This window comes from Anopheles bellator, chromosome 2 (genome assembly GCF_943735745.2).
Source record: "Anopheles bellator chromosome 2, idAnoBellAS_SP24_06.2, whole genome shotgun sequence".
Classification (NCBI taxonomy): Eukaryota; Metazoa; Arthropoda; class Insecta; order Diptera; family Culicidae; genus Anopheles; species Anopheles bellator.
The window spans coordinates 47,968,678-47,984,344 of NC_071286.1; the positions used below are offsets into that span (position 1 = coordinate 47,968,678).

General features: G+C 36.5%; 1 protein-coding gene across 1 annotated transcript; it reads right to left on the reverse strand.

Moving 5' to 3' along the window:
- Window positions 1-3,451: 3,451 nt before the first annotated feature.
- LOC131211624 (calexcitin-1) lies at window positions 3,452-15,393 on the reverse strand. Its single transcript, XM_058205181.1, has 7 exons — window positions 15,079-15,393; window positions 10,248-10,358; window positions 9,437-9,489; window positions 8,839-8,958; window positions 5,674-5,750; window positions 4,904-5,039; window positions 3,452-3,770 (listed from the first exon to the last, which is right to left on the reverse strand). The coding sequence occupies exons 2-7, from the start codon at window positions 10,306-10,308 to the stop codon at window positions 3,660-3,662; spliced, it is 558 nt and encodes a 185-aa protein (XP_058061164.1). The 5' UTR covers window positions 10,309-10,358; window positions 15,079-15,393; the 3' UTR covers window positions 3,452-3,659.
- Window positions 15,394-15,667: the final 274 nt, after the last annotated feature.

The following is a 15,667-nucleotide window of genomic DNA, read 5'->3' on the forward strand; positions in this document are numbered from 1 at the left end:
CAGCAGATAAAAATTGACAATAGGTAAGATGTAGATAATGGAAGGTTAGCGGATGATAGTATCGCAATGGTACAGCCGATTATTATATCAAATTACTCAACTGCTCGTAAATAAAGAAAAAGAATTCCACTAAGACGGTTCGGTTTTCACTGTTGAGGCGATAGGACCAACACAACACGAATTAATTATCCAAAAGCAATGCTTAACTAATTAATTATTGCTGATTTGCATTTGCGGAAAAGTTTGCGAGAGCTAACGTCGACGAAAGTAACACTTAAAAAGTTTCCGTCAGAGAATTTGTACCTTTAGCATTTGGTTTCATTACTCGCTTATGCGTGCCGGGTCTCCGCCATGCAACAGAAACTCCATGATTGTTTCTACTATGATTTGACTTGACTGCCACGGGCATTCCCTGGCTTAGTTTCCCGAATGTGATATGAAATGGTTAAGCCGAATCTGCCATTTCTTATTTCTATTCGACTTTCGACACTTTTTCCCATTCACTACATGTTCTCTATGACTTCAAGCATAACCACATCACAGAAACGTCTTTATACTCGTCATCTGAGGCGTTGTTAACGGATATATTGCCATAGCACTAGCACCAGTAGCGATATTTATGTTGCACAGTGGTATATGTTTAAGAAAGAAATACGTTTCTGAAACCTATAGAGAGCTTATCCTTGGAACTTGGTCAAAAATGACAGCTAGACGCCCGTAATGCAATACCGATCACCGTCTCAGAGTGAGCCACTAGATAAGTTTGTTTCAATAAATCCGAAACACAACGCTATATCACTGTAATTTGTAGCTTTCGGATAATCGTCACATTTTAAAACACCCCATATGTTTGCATTGTTTTTTAATTAAATTTTTTGAATTTTTATTTTGTTGTTAAAGCCCGAATTATTTGATAAATTAATATCGGTCGTCTTATTTGTGGTAACATCCAGCATTAATAAAGATACTTTTTATTCATCGCTATTTGTTTTAAATTTGTTTCTAAACAGCCATTTCACAAGGGTTTGGAACATTTTGAAGTATTTCGTGTTATAGTTTTAGGTTTTAAGGAATCAAACCATTTTGCACAAGAGTGTGAATGCTGAAATCGTGAAGTTCTTTTCAATTGCAAATAATCTTTACGTAAACATCTTGGCAGCAGATATAAATCTGGTGTTTTGCAGTTATCGTTCGCACTTAGTCTATTTTCTTATCATAGTCCATGTTAAAGAATGGAAAGACAACCTGGACTAAAATATAACAGAGCAAGGGATAACTTTCAGTTTGTGCATTTCCAAGAGAAGTAGATTTAGGTTTGGTGATGTTGTTGTTGCTTCTGACCAATGACATTTCATTGCTAGTTGAAATTTTAATTGACACTTCATAATGACTGCTAAGTCTCTTCCAACTCGACTAAATAGTTGTATTTATTACATTTGGTTAGTATTCTTAGCCTTACTTTTAGACCTTCATTAAGATATTCTATTTCAATTCTTTTATAATTGTATATAAATTTCTTCTGCATTCCCAAAAACGTCAAGGATTTGTAACATCCATCGTAACAAATCTATTTCAGAACAGATAAAATTTCATAGCAAATTTGAAGTTTAACTGCTTCTTCATACGATAACAGTTCATATATTCGAATTAGGTAAATTTGCATTCAATTTATCTATTCTGTAAATATTAAACAAGTTATATGCTAATTTTTGTATTTTTCGTTTATCTAATGAAATGCATTAAAGTTGGAAAAGTTTTCTAAAAAAGGAACAGTGAGGAACAGTGAGAAACACAAACGACCCTAACTATGCAAGAAAACGTAAACAACGCTTATTGCTGTTAGTTTTATTCATTTTATCATGTGTTCATATTGGCTTAGTTTTTTTTTTTTAAAACAGACGTATTTCTTGAGATAATATGATATCATTTTTCAAAAGATCGCCTGTCCATCATTTCTTGGTATTTGAATGGGATGGGCTCAGATATACGCTCAGAGTTTCATCGATAGCGGATGATGTAAATCCTGTTCCACAGCATTTACACATAAATTAAAATAGCGGTTAATATGGTTTGTTTTGTTTGTCGAAAAAACATTTTCATGAAACCAAAAAAAAAAAATTTATTTGTGTAATAAGTAGTCTTGCCAAGGTTTATGCATTTATATGAAAGCTGATATAAGAATGATATAAAAAAATGTGATATTGAAACAACAGCACTTCATCGCGTGGTCAAGATAAGTAAAACAATGGCAACTACAGGAAAAAAATAAGGCAAATTTTTAACATACTTTTCAGGCATTCCTTTTTTCACGCCGACAAACAACCATTAACCTTTCGTAATTCACTTATGCAAGCGATGCTACTGATATTAACATGAAACACCACATCTCAATCAGATCTCACACATTTTTTGGGTTTGCATTTGATATAGAGATGATCTGAGTTTTCATGTATCTTAATCTTTCATCACGTTTTTGATAGATAAGTATCATGCACACAGATAATAAAATTATTCATATAATTTACTTATAACCCCCTAAAAATTATTGGAATGCTACCGTAGCGTCTGAAGAAAAGGAGGTAGAGACCTTTCATGTCAGTGGATCCATTTTTGTGTGTAAGCCGATGATATTATTCCGAACGAGGAAACGAAAGCAAACGTTGTAGGTTTCCTGATGCTGTTTGGCATTGATATCATTGAACAAACATATTTTCTTCGGGTTGTACGAGTTTCCATTTGGCTAATCAATAATGTCTTAATCATGTTTTGTTTAAATTGTTATTAAGCAATGTCAAAGATACACATTTCATCAATAGCGACAGTGTGAAAAACCAAACAGGAATCAGTGTAAAGTACCAACATTATCGTATCATCTTTGCTATCATAAGACAATTGAAAATGTTTTAAATTGTTTGCTAAATGTTTCACCCTTGATAACCCAAGACTGCAAAAAATGTAGAGGAAAGTTCTCTTTGCCAGTGCTGGTACCTTGTAGTTTTGATCGTTTTGTTGAGATTGACTGAAAGGACTTGAATCTTACTAGAAAATGCCCTTTTGCAATTCAGTTTTCCTATACGAAGAATTATTTCAAAAAATGTTGTACCGTTTTGTACCGTGTTACCGGTTCGAATGTTCTCGAGACAATAAATGCACCAGAAAATGAGGCGAAGTAAATTGCATTCAAATCAAGCAGTATTTCTCAAAATTCATTCCTTTCCATAACTTACACCGATTCATCATTGATTCATGATGCATGTTTGAAATTGATATTAATGGTAAATTTGGAGGTAAAATAAAACATTTTTCTCGTACAGCCCAAGAAAAAATGATTGGAATTGTAAGATATAATCTTTATTTTGGGTTCAAGTAAATAGCATTGACAATTTCAATCGTGTATCAACAGGTAGTTTGACTAGGTAGTTTTCATTTTACGTCTTCTTTGTCTTCTTTGTTTTTTTTTGTTACGATCGTTTTTTTATTTTGTTATTGTATGTTGTTCTTGCCCAACAACAACAAAAAAACACTAACAGAGAATAACAAGTAAAATACAGCGTTAGAAGGAGAGCTATTTCTAGTGCCTGTAACTAAAACTGACGATGTTGTTTCACCATAATCACCATAACCAGTAATCGTCATCTTTATTACATATGACAGCTGCGTTAAAATGAAGTTTTGCCGAAGATGAAATTTCCCGGTGAAGCTGGGTCGTCCGAAGAGAAGTATTCGCGCCACAATTCGGCGAATTCATCACGATTGACCTCAACAGCTCCCTAAATTGAACATATTTAAATATATTATAGTGCTATGTGGTGAAAAAGGGTTTAATTATTGCAGTAAATAATGTCTAACCATAAGCTTTCCTTGATCTATTCATATGCTTTGTATTTAACAAAACAGCAAGCGCACTAAGCTTAGCTATTTCACAACCTTCACATTTCCAACTCTCACCTATATTCCACCTCTATCTGATCTTCCCATCATTCAGTTCTATATAACACCTTGTTCAACAATACTTGTTACGGTACCAATCACAACGTTTCTTTTTTTAATAAAGTCTAAACCCATTTTAGTTTATTTCAAGCAACTATACGGTTATTCCGAGAATACACCATCGGATTTTGCAGCTATCAAGCAAGGTCGAAAATCGTTGGCTCTATGCCATTTGCCAGCGCAGCTTAAAGCTGCACGTCCTTCCCATGTGACCTATATAGTTGTTTTTAATCGTATTGAAGAGATTGAATCTACGTTTATGCTAAAACGCAAAAAACTGGCAATGTGCGAAATATGCAATCGCTGTGAAACCTCCCAAAATATTTCGGTTTAAGAAGCTATCCCCCGCTATGAAAGGTTTAATATTATATTTTCTGTCTATTTTTTCAAATAAGAAAACTAAATAAAATAACTTGATAACCATTAAAGTATGTGACAGAACAGAATACTATAGTTTTCGTTAGTTTAGAACATTTAAACCGAGATTTTGGTTCGCAAATATTCATATTCGTTTGAGATATTTAATTGAAAAAAACCAAGGCAATTAAATAAAAACGAAACAAATAATCTGTTGAAAGCATTTGACAAAAGGTATTGTTTGTTATTTGGCATAATTCTGGACAAGATGAAATAATATAAATTTATGGTAAGACTACTATTCTTCTTTTGTTGAAGGTCAGCAGTCTCAATTTGATTGGTTTTCCGTCCAAATTGGTCACTGTTGCACCATTAATAAAAAATTATCTCCTGCGTTTGTCTGAAGGGAATCTTGTCGAAGAAGGTATCGTAGAAGCGATTGGTATTACGAAAGATATTTCTTGAAACTGATAACACGAAATCAATTATCCGTTATGCTTTCATCAACAATGAAATGGGTGATTAAACTTTCCACTTTTCTATGGGATACACTTACTTTGGACATCTTTTTAAATGCCTCTTGGCACTCATTCTTGTCTACACCGTAGCTCGAGCAAACGATAGAAAATTCGTCACCATCGATGGTACCGTCATGCGAGGCATCCTCCAGGTCGAACATGAAGTTCATGTATCTTGAGATTGTTAAGAAAAAAGTGAGAAAAAAGAAAATAAATGAACAAGCTAGCTTGATGAAAGCAATACAAATACTCTGTGGTCGCGGAAAACGTTTCGTATAGTAAATTGTAAATGAACACATACACTCGTGGATCTCTTCCATTACTAATGGACAGTTTATAGACATAACTCAATTCCGGATCGAAAACTTAGGAAGCCCGACTATGGAGTCGTCGAAGAGGCTCAAAATCATTTTGTAGGCTTTTGTTTATTTGAAACCAACTTTTTTCCATCAACCATCTTCAAACATTAAACTCTAAGGCAGATGTAGGAACAGGTGATGATATTAATAGACCCCCATCTCCTGAATAAATACGACCCGACCCGTTCTTCTAAGATTAAAAAACCCATATCCTGAATTTACTTCTTAAAATGCAATTTGATTGATGATAAATTGAGAGTGAACATTTTTGGTGTTCCTATTTCTGTCTGATCCGGCTTAATGGTAACAGGACAATGTAATATTTCCCAATAAGTTGCGTTATATTGCCTTTTTACTGACAGACCAGAGTCATTTTTTTATGCTAGAAGTTTACAGTAGTAGATGAAAACAAATGTAGCGACATTATTTAATGTAAGTAAAATACTCACCTCAGCTGCCAATCCATAACCGTACTTGGGTCTTTTGCGTACGCATCCCACATATTGCACCACTCGTCTACGGAGACCTGTGACGGGTAAAAGAATCCACATTTAGTGACTATCGTTAACTTGCGTGATTTTAGCGTAGATAAAGACTTAAGGGACTCAACTTTTTAACGGTTATTAGGATTCATGTGTATCAAAATCCACCATGTTCAGCACTCAATATTCAAACTGCTACCGACTGAACAGAATTAGCAGCATATCAAGCATAGCACATTTTCAACAGTAATAATTGAAACTGAACTAATGCAAAAAATTTAATTTCACATAATATTCCGTAGTGCCAGTAGAATGTCTAGTAACAATAGAATAACACGTTTCATTTTTGTTTATCATTAGAACGTTATTTTTGTATCATTACAACGGGCGAAGCCGTATTAAGCACATTAAGTTTTACGCTTAACTTGATGCAGTGTCAGGGTTCGCTCTGACATCTTTCGCATAATCCGATTCTACAACCGATCTGATTGTTAGATCGATGAAAAATTAAAACATAATAAGAATTACAAGTCTTGACGTTAACATTGTCCATATTAATTGAAACCAAATTCTAATTTGGCTCAATTATCATCTTCTCTTGCTGTGATGCCAAGAGTAACAAAATTTATGCGACTCGCATTGCGCAAAATTCTACATGCCTGAAAATTATCACACCCGGATACAGCGGAAGGCTCATAGCCTTAGGCTTTTCGCCATAGAAACTACGTCTCATGTTGTCCACTGGTTCTGTAATCTTTAAGCACCGCCATCTTTAAACAGAACACGCACATACATCCTTTGACCTCACACATCCTTTTCCTACGTGTCGACATCACAGAACCACTTCTGAACACCATTAATTGAATCTTTTTTCTGGCAATGCTCCATACTTCATTGTTCAGCTACAATAAGGTTTACTAGTGCTCCCAACGCTCATTCGTATTGTGTCGCCAGTCGGACCGTCTGCTACCCTCAAACCAGTCACCATCAATCGCTACCATAGCATACCCACAAGCTAGTGAAAATACTGGAAAAAAGCACGAAAAGTTAAGGGTTTTGCAGAATGCGTCAAATACATTTTCCCAGTGAAACTCAAATCCAACTCGGTTTTACCAGCGACAAATTTACAAAGTGTTGTTTTACCGTTAGTGTCGAAAAAGAACAAATGCTTCTGATTGAATGCAAGCATTCCATCCTTCTCTCTTTTTCTCTTCCCATGGCGAATCTGAGAATCTTTAAATTGCACATAATTATATAATTGCAAAATATTAAAGCTAATCGCACCTTTAAAACTCTTCAAATCCCTAGTAACTTCTAGCTATTCCTCAAAACCATTGTGATGAACGAACTTTTAATGAAAAAGTAAAACTACGTTGTGTAGATGCCATCATATTTTTGGTTTTTTTGTTATATACTAACCCAAAATTTGTAGGAAAAATTTACAGTGTGTTGCAAAACAAAGTGCAACCAATTGTTAAACCTTGTTTTGTATAGGCCACATTTTGTAATATGTTAATCTTACTTTTCAACTTTGAATATTAAGACTTTCATTAAATTTATTTTTATTGCAATTATCCTTTTATTGAAATTTACTGGTTTTGCTACGGTAGATGTTGATGCGAGAGATTGAACCGAGAGTCCCATTGCTCCCAGAATAATCACAGCGTTGCGTTGCAAAAGGATTCTCACTACTTATAACAGACTGGGAAAAGATAACGTTTTCTAGGAAAAGAACTATGCCGCATTTTTTTTTCTTCCTTTTGTATTATAGAGACTTTGAGCTATAATCGCCTAACGTTCGTCTTTTAAAGCGATCCAAAGTGAACTTGTTCACTCTCAGTAATCACTTTCATAACGTTTTTCCGATGTGACCACAAGCAAAGCATCACTAGATGCTGCACATGCCTGAGCATTAGCCTTCTTCAACATCGAGACAGACAGAGTATCGGAGTCAATATAGAACGTTTTAGCTCCAATCAATCCACATTGGACCGCAATTGTGCGGGAGACCAGGAGCGAATGAAGCCAGAAGTGTAACGCATAAGGAAAAGTAGTTTCGATGTGTGCGAAAAGATAACGGAAGAGAAGCTGCAGCTAGTGACTTACATCTTACATCTGCCCAGAACACGGATGTGGCCTAAATGGCACATGATTTTACTTTACGACAGGAAGATTCACGGGATGTTCAATTTACGGGTTGTGCATCTCAAGGATACATTCTAGCACCAACAATCTGCAGTCAAGAACGATGGTCGCCACCAAACCCCAATATCTATCAGGCTTGCATATTTCGCATTTCCTCGCTGTTTTCTACTTTTTCATCCTATCTGGCAAGACAGGATGGAAGCCTTGATATAATTATTAACCTTCCATTCCCTTCGGAATATCGCATAGAAAGTAAATACATTACTATTTACCCTTTCCAGTGTATTCATTTTACAAGAGTTTCTGTAACAAAGTATTTCCGTAATGATCTACTACATTGTTCAAATTTATAAGTAGTATATAACAAGTATCTCTTGAATACTCCTGGTGCCTTTTACTTGTCAAAAATCAAATCAACTAACAGACATCTCTTTTTCGACTGTGCAATTAAAGAGAATCGATTAATCAAATGATTTCGTCACACCCTTCATTTTATTTTGAAAGCATTAAGAAGTAAGTTTGCAAAAATACTTCACGTTGGTATATAACGCACGATATACGATTTACGAAGCTGAGCTATGTATACCAATTACTACCATGACCAATGATTTATCCCAACACGGTTTCGGGTTTTGAGGCGATGATCGTTATTAAACCCGATGTACATCCATCAAAGTTTCTTTATCCGTTCAACGCAAATAGAAAACAAATTAGCTGGACAATTCTGGGACAAATTTGCATCGCTTATTGGATATATTATGTTATGTATTTTACCTATAATACAATATAATAAATGCTTGAAATTAACAGAAAGCCGTATATTGTTTTCGTGCTTGGGAATCCACTAGTTTTATGATGAATGTTTTTTGAGATTATTTTCCGTTAAGTTATAGACACAGAGACTGCCCAAAGATTATCACAGAAGGACATAATGCATTTGCTATTTTGAAATCGTAAAGAAGTCTTAACCTCACTCAAGTCACTTACTTGTCCATCGTTGTCCTTGTCAGCCTTGGAGCGTAGTCCTTCCCAGACCTTAAACATACTGTCGTGCGTTTCAACATTTTTCGGATTGCCGGCAGGCCATCCTCGAAGTTCACAGATTTTCTAAAGCAAAGAAAGGCGGTCGGTCAAATGGTCAATTTCGCTCAGCTTCCAACGGTAACGGTATAAAGTTTCTTTAATTAGTTTAACTTTACGTTCGCTGATGTGAAAAGGTCTTACAATTAGGCAGTGGATTTCTTGGAATAAAAAGAAGATCTAAGCCAATACCTTCGGCCTATACAGTTTATTTCTTACTAAATATTCTTAAGCGAAACTAGGGCCAAAAATGTTCTGACACATGATTAACTGTGAGAACGAATAGATACTACTCTTCACAAAAGTAAGATTTTAGCCATTGTGTTATTCTAGCAACAAACTTAGCCGTTGTTGAAGTAGTTTATACAAAAGTTTTTCCACATGAGGAGTGTTTTCATTTTCAATCGATTTTTTTTAATCTTAGAGAAACGGAATGGGGCGCATACATTCCAATCGGTTAACTTTGGACGAAATTTAATGAAGATTAAGTTTGTGATTCACTCACCTTGATGGCCAATTCAAAGTCCTTGCGATCGATTTCACCACTCTGGTTGACGTCTGTAAAACATAAAAACAATAATTAACGTCGTTATCAAACAAGTGGAACGGGTTCATTTGCCACAGTAAACAAATGCAAATTATACACTCTGTTAGCTGTTACTATTGGTGTGAAATTTTGTTTGCGAAATAATTTAACTTGTATGAATAAAATACACTGCGAATGAGCTTTTTAAACAGCGAACACAATGGAGGGGACGGAGGGAGAGACAGTACGAATTGTCAACCAATCGAAACAAGTAGCAAGCTACAAATAACTTATCGGTTAACGAATAGACAACCAAAGGGACTGAACATTAGCACCACACAGCAAAGTTTTTTTTTTTTTAGAAGAACGGACGGGGCCGTTCCGATTTATGCCGCTAAATTCGGCTTTTTATTTTTCATTTCGCAATCGAGTCTTATTAATCGAGTTGTATTTTAAAACGAGTAAAAGTAATACGATACTAGCAAATGCTACGCACTTTGGTTTAATAACATCACTTAATGATTTGAATTAGTTCAATCTCGATCCTGTTTGGTGTAATTTAGACAAGTTTGAACTATACTGAAGTGCTTGTACATGTGGTAGTTGAAGACACTTTCAAACCAGTATTTATGGTAAGAAAACAAGGATATCCAACATAAGACTATACGGAATATGCGATAACCTGCGATCTAAAGCATAGTGACTTGTCCAAAGTTTTTACGTAGTCTAAATACCGTATACAAAGAAATGCACATGTAATCAATTTTAACTAACAATTGACGCAACTTACCGAAGAACACGTTGAACACATACAACAACTTCTTTTTACGGAATTCTGAGATAGGAGACATGTTAAAAGCTGAGGTTTCTAGTGATATCTGAAGTGCGATCGCCTGTAGAGCTACAGAAAAGGAAAGAAAAAAATCCTATATAGTATTGACAATGTTAAATGGCTTAAAAGGATCATATTTTTGAATTTTGTTTAAAATATGTGGATTGAAATTGCTTTTACTGTTCGATCATTTGATTGTTGGATCAAACGTAAACGCGCTGCCTTCAGCTTGGGCTACGATCAGAAGAGCATCGTAGACTCAAGTTATTTCTGCGCTTAAGATCTTGACTTCCCGTATTATCTCACCGACACGATTGCGTCCTTGCTCGATTTAACTTTTCAAACGACCTGACGTGGAACTCAAATTTGATGCGCGGTTGCCCCTCACCAACTCAGTGACCCATTACTAGCTTTTTTCGTCACTTGTTGACATTAATATTTCTTTCCTATCAATAAGCTTAGTTTGCAACGAATGTGAACTAGTCTTAGTCGAATGGTTTTTTTAAATATTCGAAGATCAAGCCGGTGCCATATTTATGAAATTTACTAATTCCTAATTGTAGGTGAAGGTGATTGATAGGGGTATAAGTATAGGGGAAATTCCAGAAACTGGCAACTCCATCATCAATGCCAGTTTCTGGAATTTCTTCAAAAGAAATTCTATTAGTATAAGATGGATAAATTTAGTTCATTGTGGTTTCCCGTTCTCCGTTCTTAACACCGTCTGTGAAGGGGTGGCCATCGTTGGTTTACCATTGCCTCGCGGGTGTTGAAGGGTGACGGAAGACGGAATGGGAGTATTATTCAATCAAATATGGTACGTACGTGTATATTCATTTCGCATTTCGCATATTCTAGGTTTTAAGATTCAAATGAAGTGCCAATTAGATGAAATTCAATTTGCGATTTTGATTACTCAGAGAAAAAGATGTCGCCATCGTCCATTTAGTGCAGAACATCATCCTAACATCGACGTGCGAAGAGCGTTTCCACGAATGTCTTTATTGCCTTTATTGTTTTCTTGAGTCCTCTGTGCTAGACATTCTAACCGAGTTTGTTGATTTATTGAATGATTTATTAATTATTGATTGCTACTAAAAAATGTTTCACACCTGTCGAATGGATGGGGGTTGTCGAAACATACTTAATTACTTATCCGGTCGAACGTTGTTGACCTGCATCAAAGACTCTTTCCACCGCTCCCACTCCCAGCATCTCAAACGGGGCTCATTCTGGTTGGCCCAAAAGAAACTTTGCTGACTGGATCGTCGTCCGCCATTCTCATGACATGACCAGCCCACCGGAGCCTGGTGAGGCGCACACGGAGTAGCCAAAAATCGAAAATGAGCCAAAACACGTCTAACCAAAAAGCTGTCAAAAATTGCCTCATTACTAAAAAAGGCCGAACTAGTCACCATAAGCAAGTGACATGAGTAGCAACATATAGCTCGCATAAATACAAAATTATCAGAACTTTTAAAACACACCTCGTATGCAGTTTTTCACAATTCTTTTTGAAACTATTTCAGGCTCAGTTGATGATGAATAGGGAAAGGGGTAAATTTTCGCATGACCATCAAGGCGCTGGTTTATGCAAAAACAGAAAAGTGATAAAAGGGTGTTCCCACAAAACCACTAACATAGTTACCCACCAAATCATTCTACTTGGCTTCCAGCCACTAACAACTACCTTCCATGCTTCAGTTTTACTCTTCATAGAGAACGCCAAAATTCCTACAGTTGTTCTCCTTTTTCTTCGGCGTATAAAATGTGTCAAACGGATTTGTGTACCTGCCACGGGCAAACAGGTTAAATTTGTCCATCCGAACGGTGTGCGTCATATGTTCGGACATCGCTTCGGTAACGGATCAATATGTACGCCATTTCGTCCAGCAAGTCCACGTGTGATGGGTCTACTATTCCCTCATTCAGCGACTTCTTTCTGGCCATGTGGCGTGTTGTGACCTGTCCCACACCTACTTCTGATTGATTCTACTAAACAGTATCTAACTGCCGGTAGCTAACAGTATCTTCTGACCACAGAATATAAGGGTAAAAGGATCGAGTTAAGGCTTCCTTTCGCACGAACTTAAACACTATACAATTAATACGCCAACTTTTGGGGTTTTCCATGCTCCTGATAGCATAGTAGCAGAGAAAGATATTATCTTCATATTAGTCTTCTTATCACCGAAATTCCGCTGCAAGGAATCAAGGCGCGCGATAGCTAATCGCGCTACATTGAAAAGAGACTGTCTTACGGCGAAAACAAGAAAACTGACATCCCAACTTAAAACCACCAAAACAAAAATAAATTCGTATCTTGAAAAAATCCGGAAAGCTAATTGATGAGCGTTAAAGCGAATATTTACAGTGACAATGCTATTAGCATGACAAGATTCAGGATTGGTTTGCCGTTATGATGATTTAAATGTACGGTGAGTTCAGATTGTTTTATGTACTAGGGGATTATTTGAACCTTATGATTCATTTCATCATCGATTTCCGATTCGAGGCACATCTCAGCTGGGTGGAAAAGCCGCTCTAAATAACGCAGGGGCTAAGTTCAAGTGATTTAGGAAATTGTAAGGATTTTTTTCAACAAACATTGAATCATATGAATATCAAATACACTGAGGATAAACTATTCGTAAGTAGTAATAGATAGTTATATTAAGTAGTTAACTTATAATTTTCCCATTGTCAATTTACTCATTATTCTCCATCATTTTTTTTGTTTAGCTAAGCTAAGTTGAGTCATACAATTTTAATCTGTGATAGCTTTAATAGCAAATAGAAAATTGATAGCAAAGTGTATGTTGATTTCAGAATTAATAAATAATTTTCAACATTTTATCATTTTTATTTGGTTTGGTTGTTCTATCATCTTGATATATTCATGTACCATTGAACTATTGTAGCAGTGTCTCTCTCAAATTGGTGTTGATCATATCAATCTAACGACCAACCAAAGACGGCCACCGTCGTTCAATTTAGCTATGAGAAGGCACACAATCTATCTAAAATGAAAAATGGTGTCCTCCGAAACGTGTCTCATTGTTGTACCAATGCCAAAACATACGATGGATCCTGTTTGGATTGCTATGCAATTCACATTTGCCTACGATCAATTGGCAATCCACCCATAACCTATTTATACACGAAAATGATAAAATTACCGTTTGGTCGCCGCTTAGTTTCATTGATTGGATAGATTTTTAGAACACCATTACCGCAAACTAGGTTGCCTCTCAACAACTCTAACTTCATTCTTTCCTATTTTTCACATTATGCAGTGGTATGGTTTTATACCTCACAATTTATTTACTTTCATTTTTTGGACAGGTCCAGGTGTACTGTCACACAGTAATCTATCACGAAACAGATTAACCCCTTTCACAATAATCTAACTTAATTATTACATAAATTATTGTTTATGTTAATGTAAGAAGGCATGAGCAAAACTGCATGAATTACCAAATGTTCATCAAAGCTTTCCAGTTCTTTCCAAGTTCTTTCATTTAAGTTTTTCATATAAGAGGTGCAGATGCATTTTCTTTTATCGTGTTCAAATAGCCACGGACACCTAGCAATTGTTTTCGTTTGTGTTTCTATTCTGGTATGGTATTCAAAGCATCATTTCACCTGTCGCTCTCCGTTCTGTTTGGTGTGGTGTTACTTTTCCTCTAAATTCTCTTTAACAGCATCTTTAAGTGTGGCTGTGAGGATATTTCTGTTGCTTTTGTTTTTTTTGCAAATCCAATGGTTTCGTTAAAATTTTAAAAAACAGTTGAATAATTCGACATTTTAGACGGCCTCGTGAGACGTTCACTTCGTCTGCTACCACTATATTAATACTAACACTGTTTTAGCGCGCGTTAGTATATCCACAAAAGATGTACCAACCCGCGTTGGTACAGTAGTCGGCAGCGCTCGTCTTTGTCGTGCAGCTGCCCTGGGTTCGATTCTTCAGACTAGCGTGACCGAAGGATTGGCACGGGGCCAATAACACCGACCGTAAAGACTCAACGTTACAGTACGCAGCAAAGATTAACATTGTCTCTGTTGCAGGCCAAGACCGTCCGGGCTTATACTTACAGGATAAGAAGAAGAATCCCTTATCACGGTAGAGTGTCAAAGAAGAAGAATTGCTTCCCCACTCGTAAGAAATTTCTGTCATTAGTTCATATCGAAAAATCTCGTTCAACTGCTACAGCTCTACGAACAACATCAATTAACGCCGTAGTACAGGAACGCATAAATTAGCTCTTGCGGCAAAATCTCGTGGTTTGATCAGCATTTCATGGAGACGCCTAGTACCCTGCTACACAGGTCATATTACGGAATCCTAGTTCGTTCAGACTGATAAAGGCTTCCTTAATGTACTGATAATCCTACATTAATTCATTCCTATAAATATTATTATCAGTGAATGAATATGTTGCCTCAGTATTGTTTCCAAAACCATAATGTTAAAAACATACAGAAAGCATTTCTCCCATGATTTTTATTTTATGTTTCGCATTGGCCTTTTAAATACAAAACGTAAACTCGGAAAATTGTCAGTAAAATGTTTCACGCATCTTGTTTGAAATAGAGCAACATTAGAATAATTCCCGATATTTAGAAATAAACCAGATTCTTAGCAACGGGAAGGCTGACTACACAAGTTCTACGAGAGTTGAACGAACGATCGCCTTGCAACAACGATAAACACCAACAACTATCTCACTCACTAACCATTACTCCGGAATACAACTAGAGTCAATTGAACAGCTTAAAAACGCACCTGATCTTTATGGACGAAAAGTTCGTTTAAGGACTGTTGGCTGGCGAAGAAAACAATTACACTATGGCTTGCTTATACGGCAAACAGAGGGCAACGAAAGCAACACTTCGATCTGCAAAATGATCGCAATTATACCACACGTTAGTGAAACCGAACTGTATCACGTTAATAGTTTGGCAAAGCGAACAGGTAGTACACAGGCAAGACAAAACGCACAGCCAAACGCACAGAATATTAGAACTTTAAGACGCAGGACAGTGAAATATGCTTGGGAGGAGCGCTAACGTAGAAGAAGTGCAGAACTATACAAATCGTTTGCTAGGCACAAAACGAATACAGGCTCCCGACGAACCGTAGGCAGCTTTTATAGGTGCGGCAATCATTTGATAGGAGCGACGGAAAAAGAAGCTATCAACGCAGCAACGTTTAGCAGAGTATGTTGAATAGCTACAACCCGGAGAAGAGAGAATGAGAGTACGAACGCACGAACGAACGAACGAGTGCATATTCCCAGGTTCGGTCAGCTGTGGACACTGGACCAGATAACCGTCTCCCCGAGCGCCATTCTCAGCGTTCTACGTCCGCAGCG

What these genes read in the sequence shown, in the direction of transcription:
- LOC131211624 (XM_058205181.1), bottom strand. Translation starts at nt 10,308, where the DNA reads ATGTCTCCTATCTCAGAATTCCGTAAAAAGAAGTTGTTGTATGTGTTC. An exon ending in GTTATGGATTGGCAGCTGAG is followed by an intron (nt 5,040 to 5,673) that starts GTGAGTATTTTA and finishes AACAATCTCAAG; the next exon opens with ATACATGAACTTCATGTTCG. An exon ending in CATTTAAAAAGATGTCCAAA is followed by an intron (nt 3,771 to 4,903) that starts GTAAGTGTATCC and finishes TGTTCAATTTAG; the next exon opens with GGAGCTGTTGAGGTCAATCG.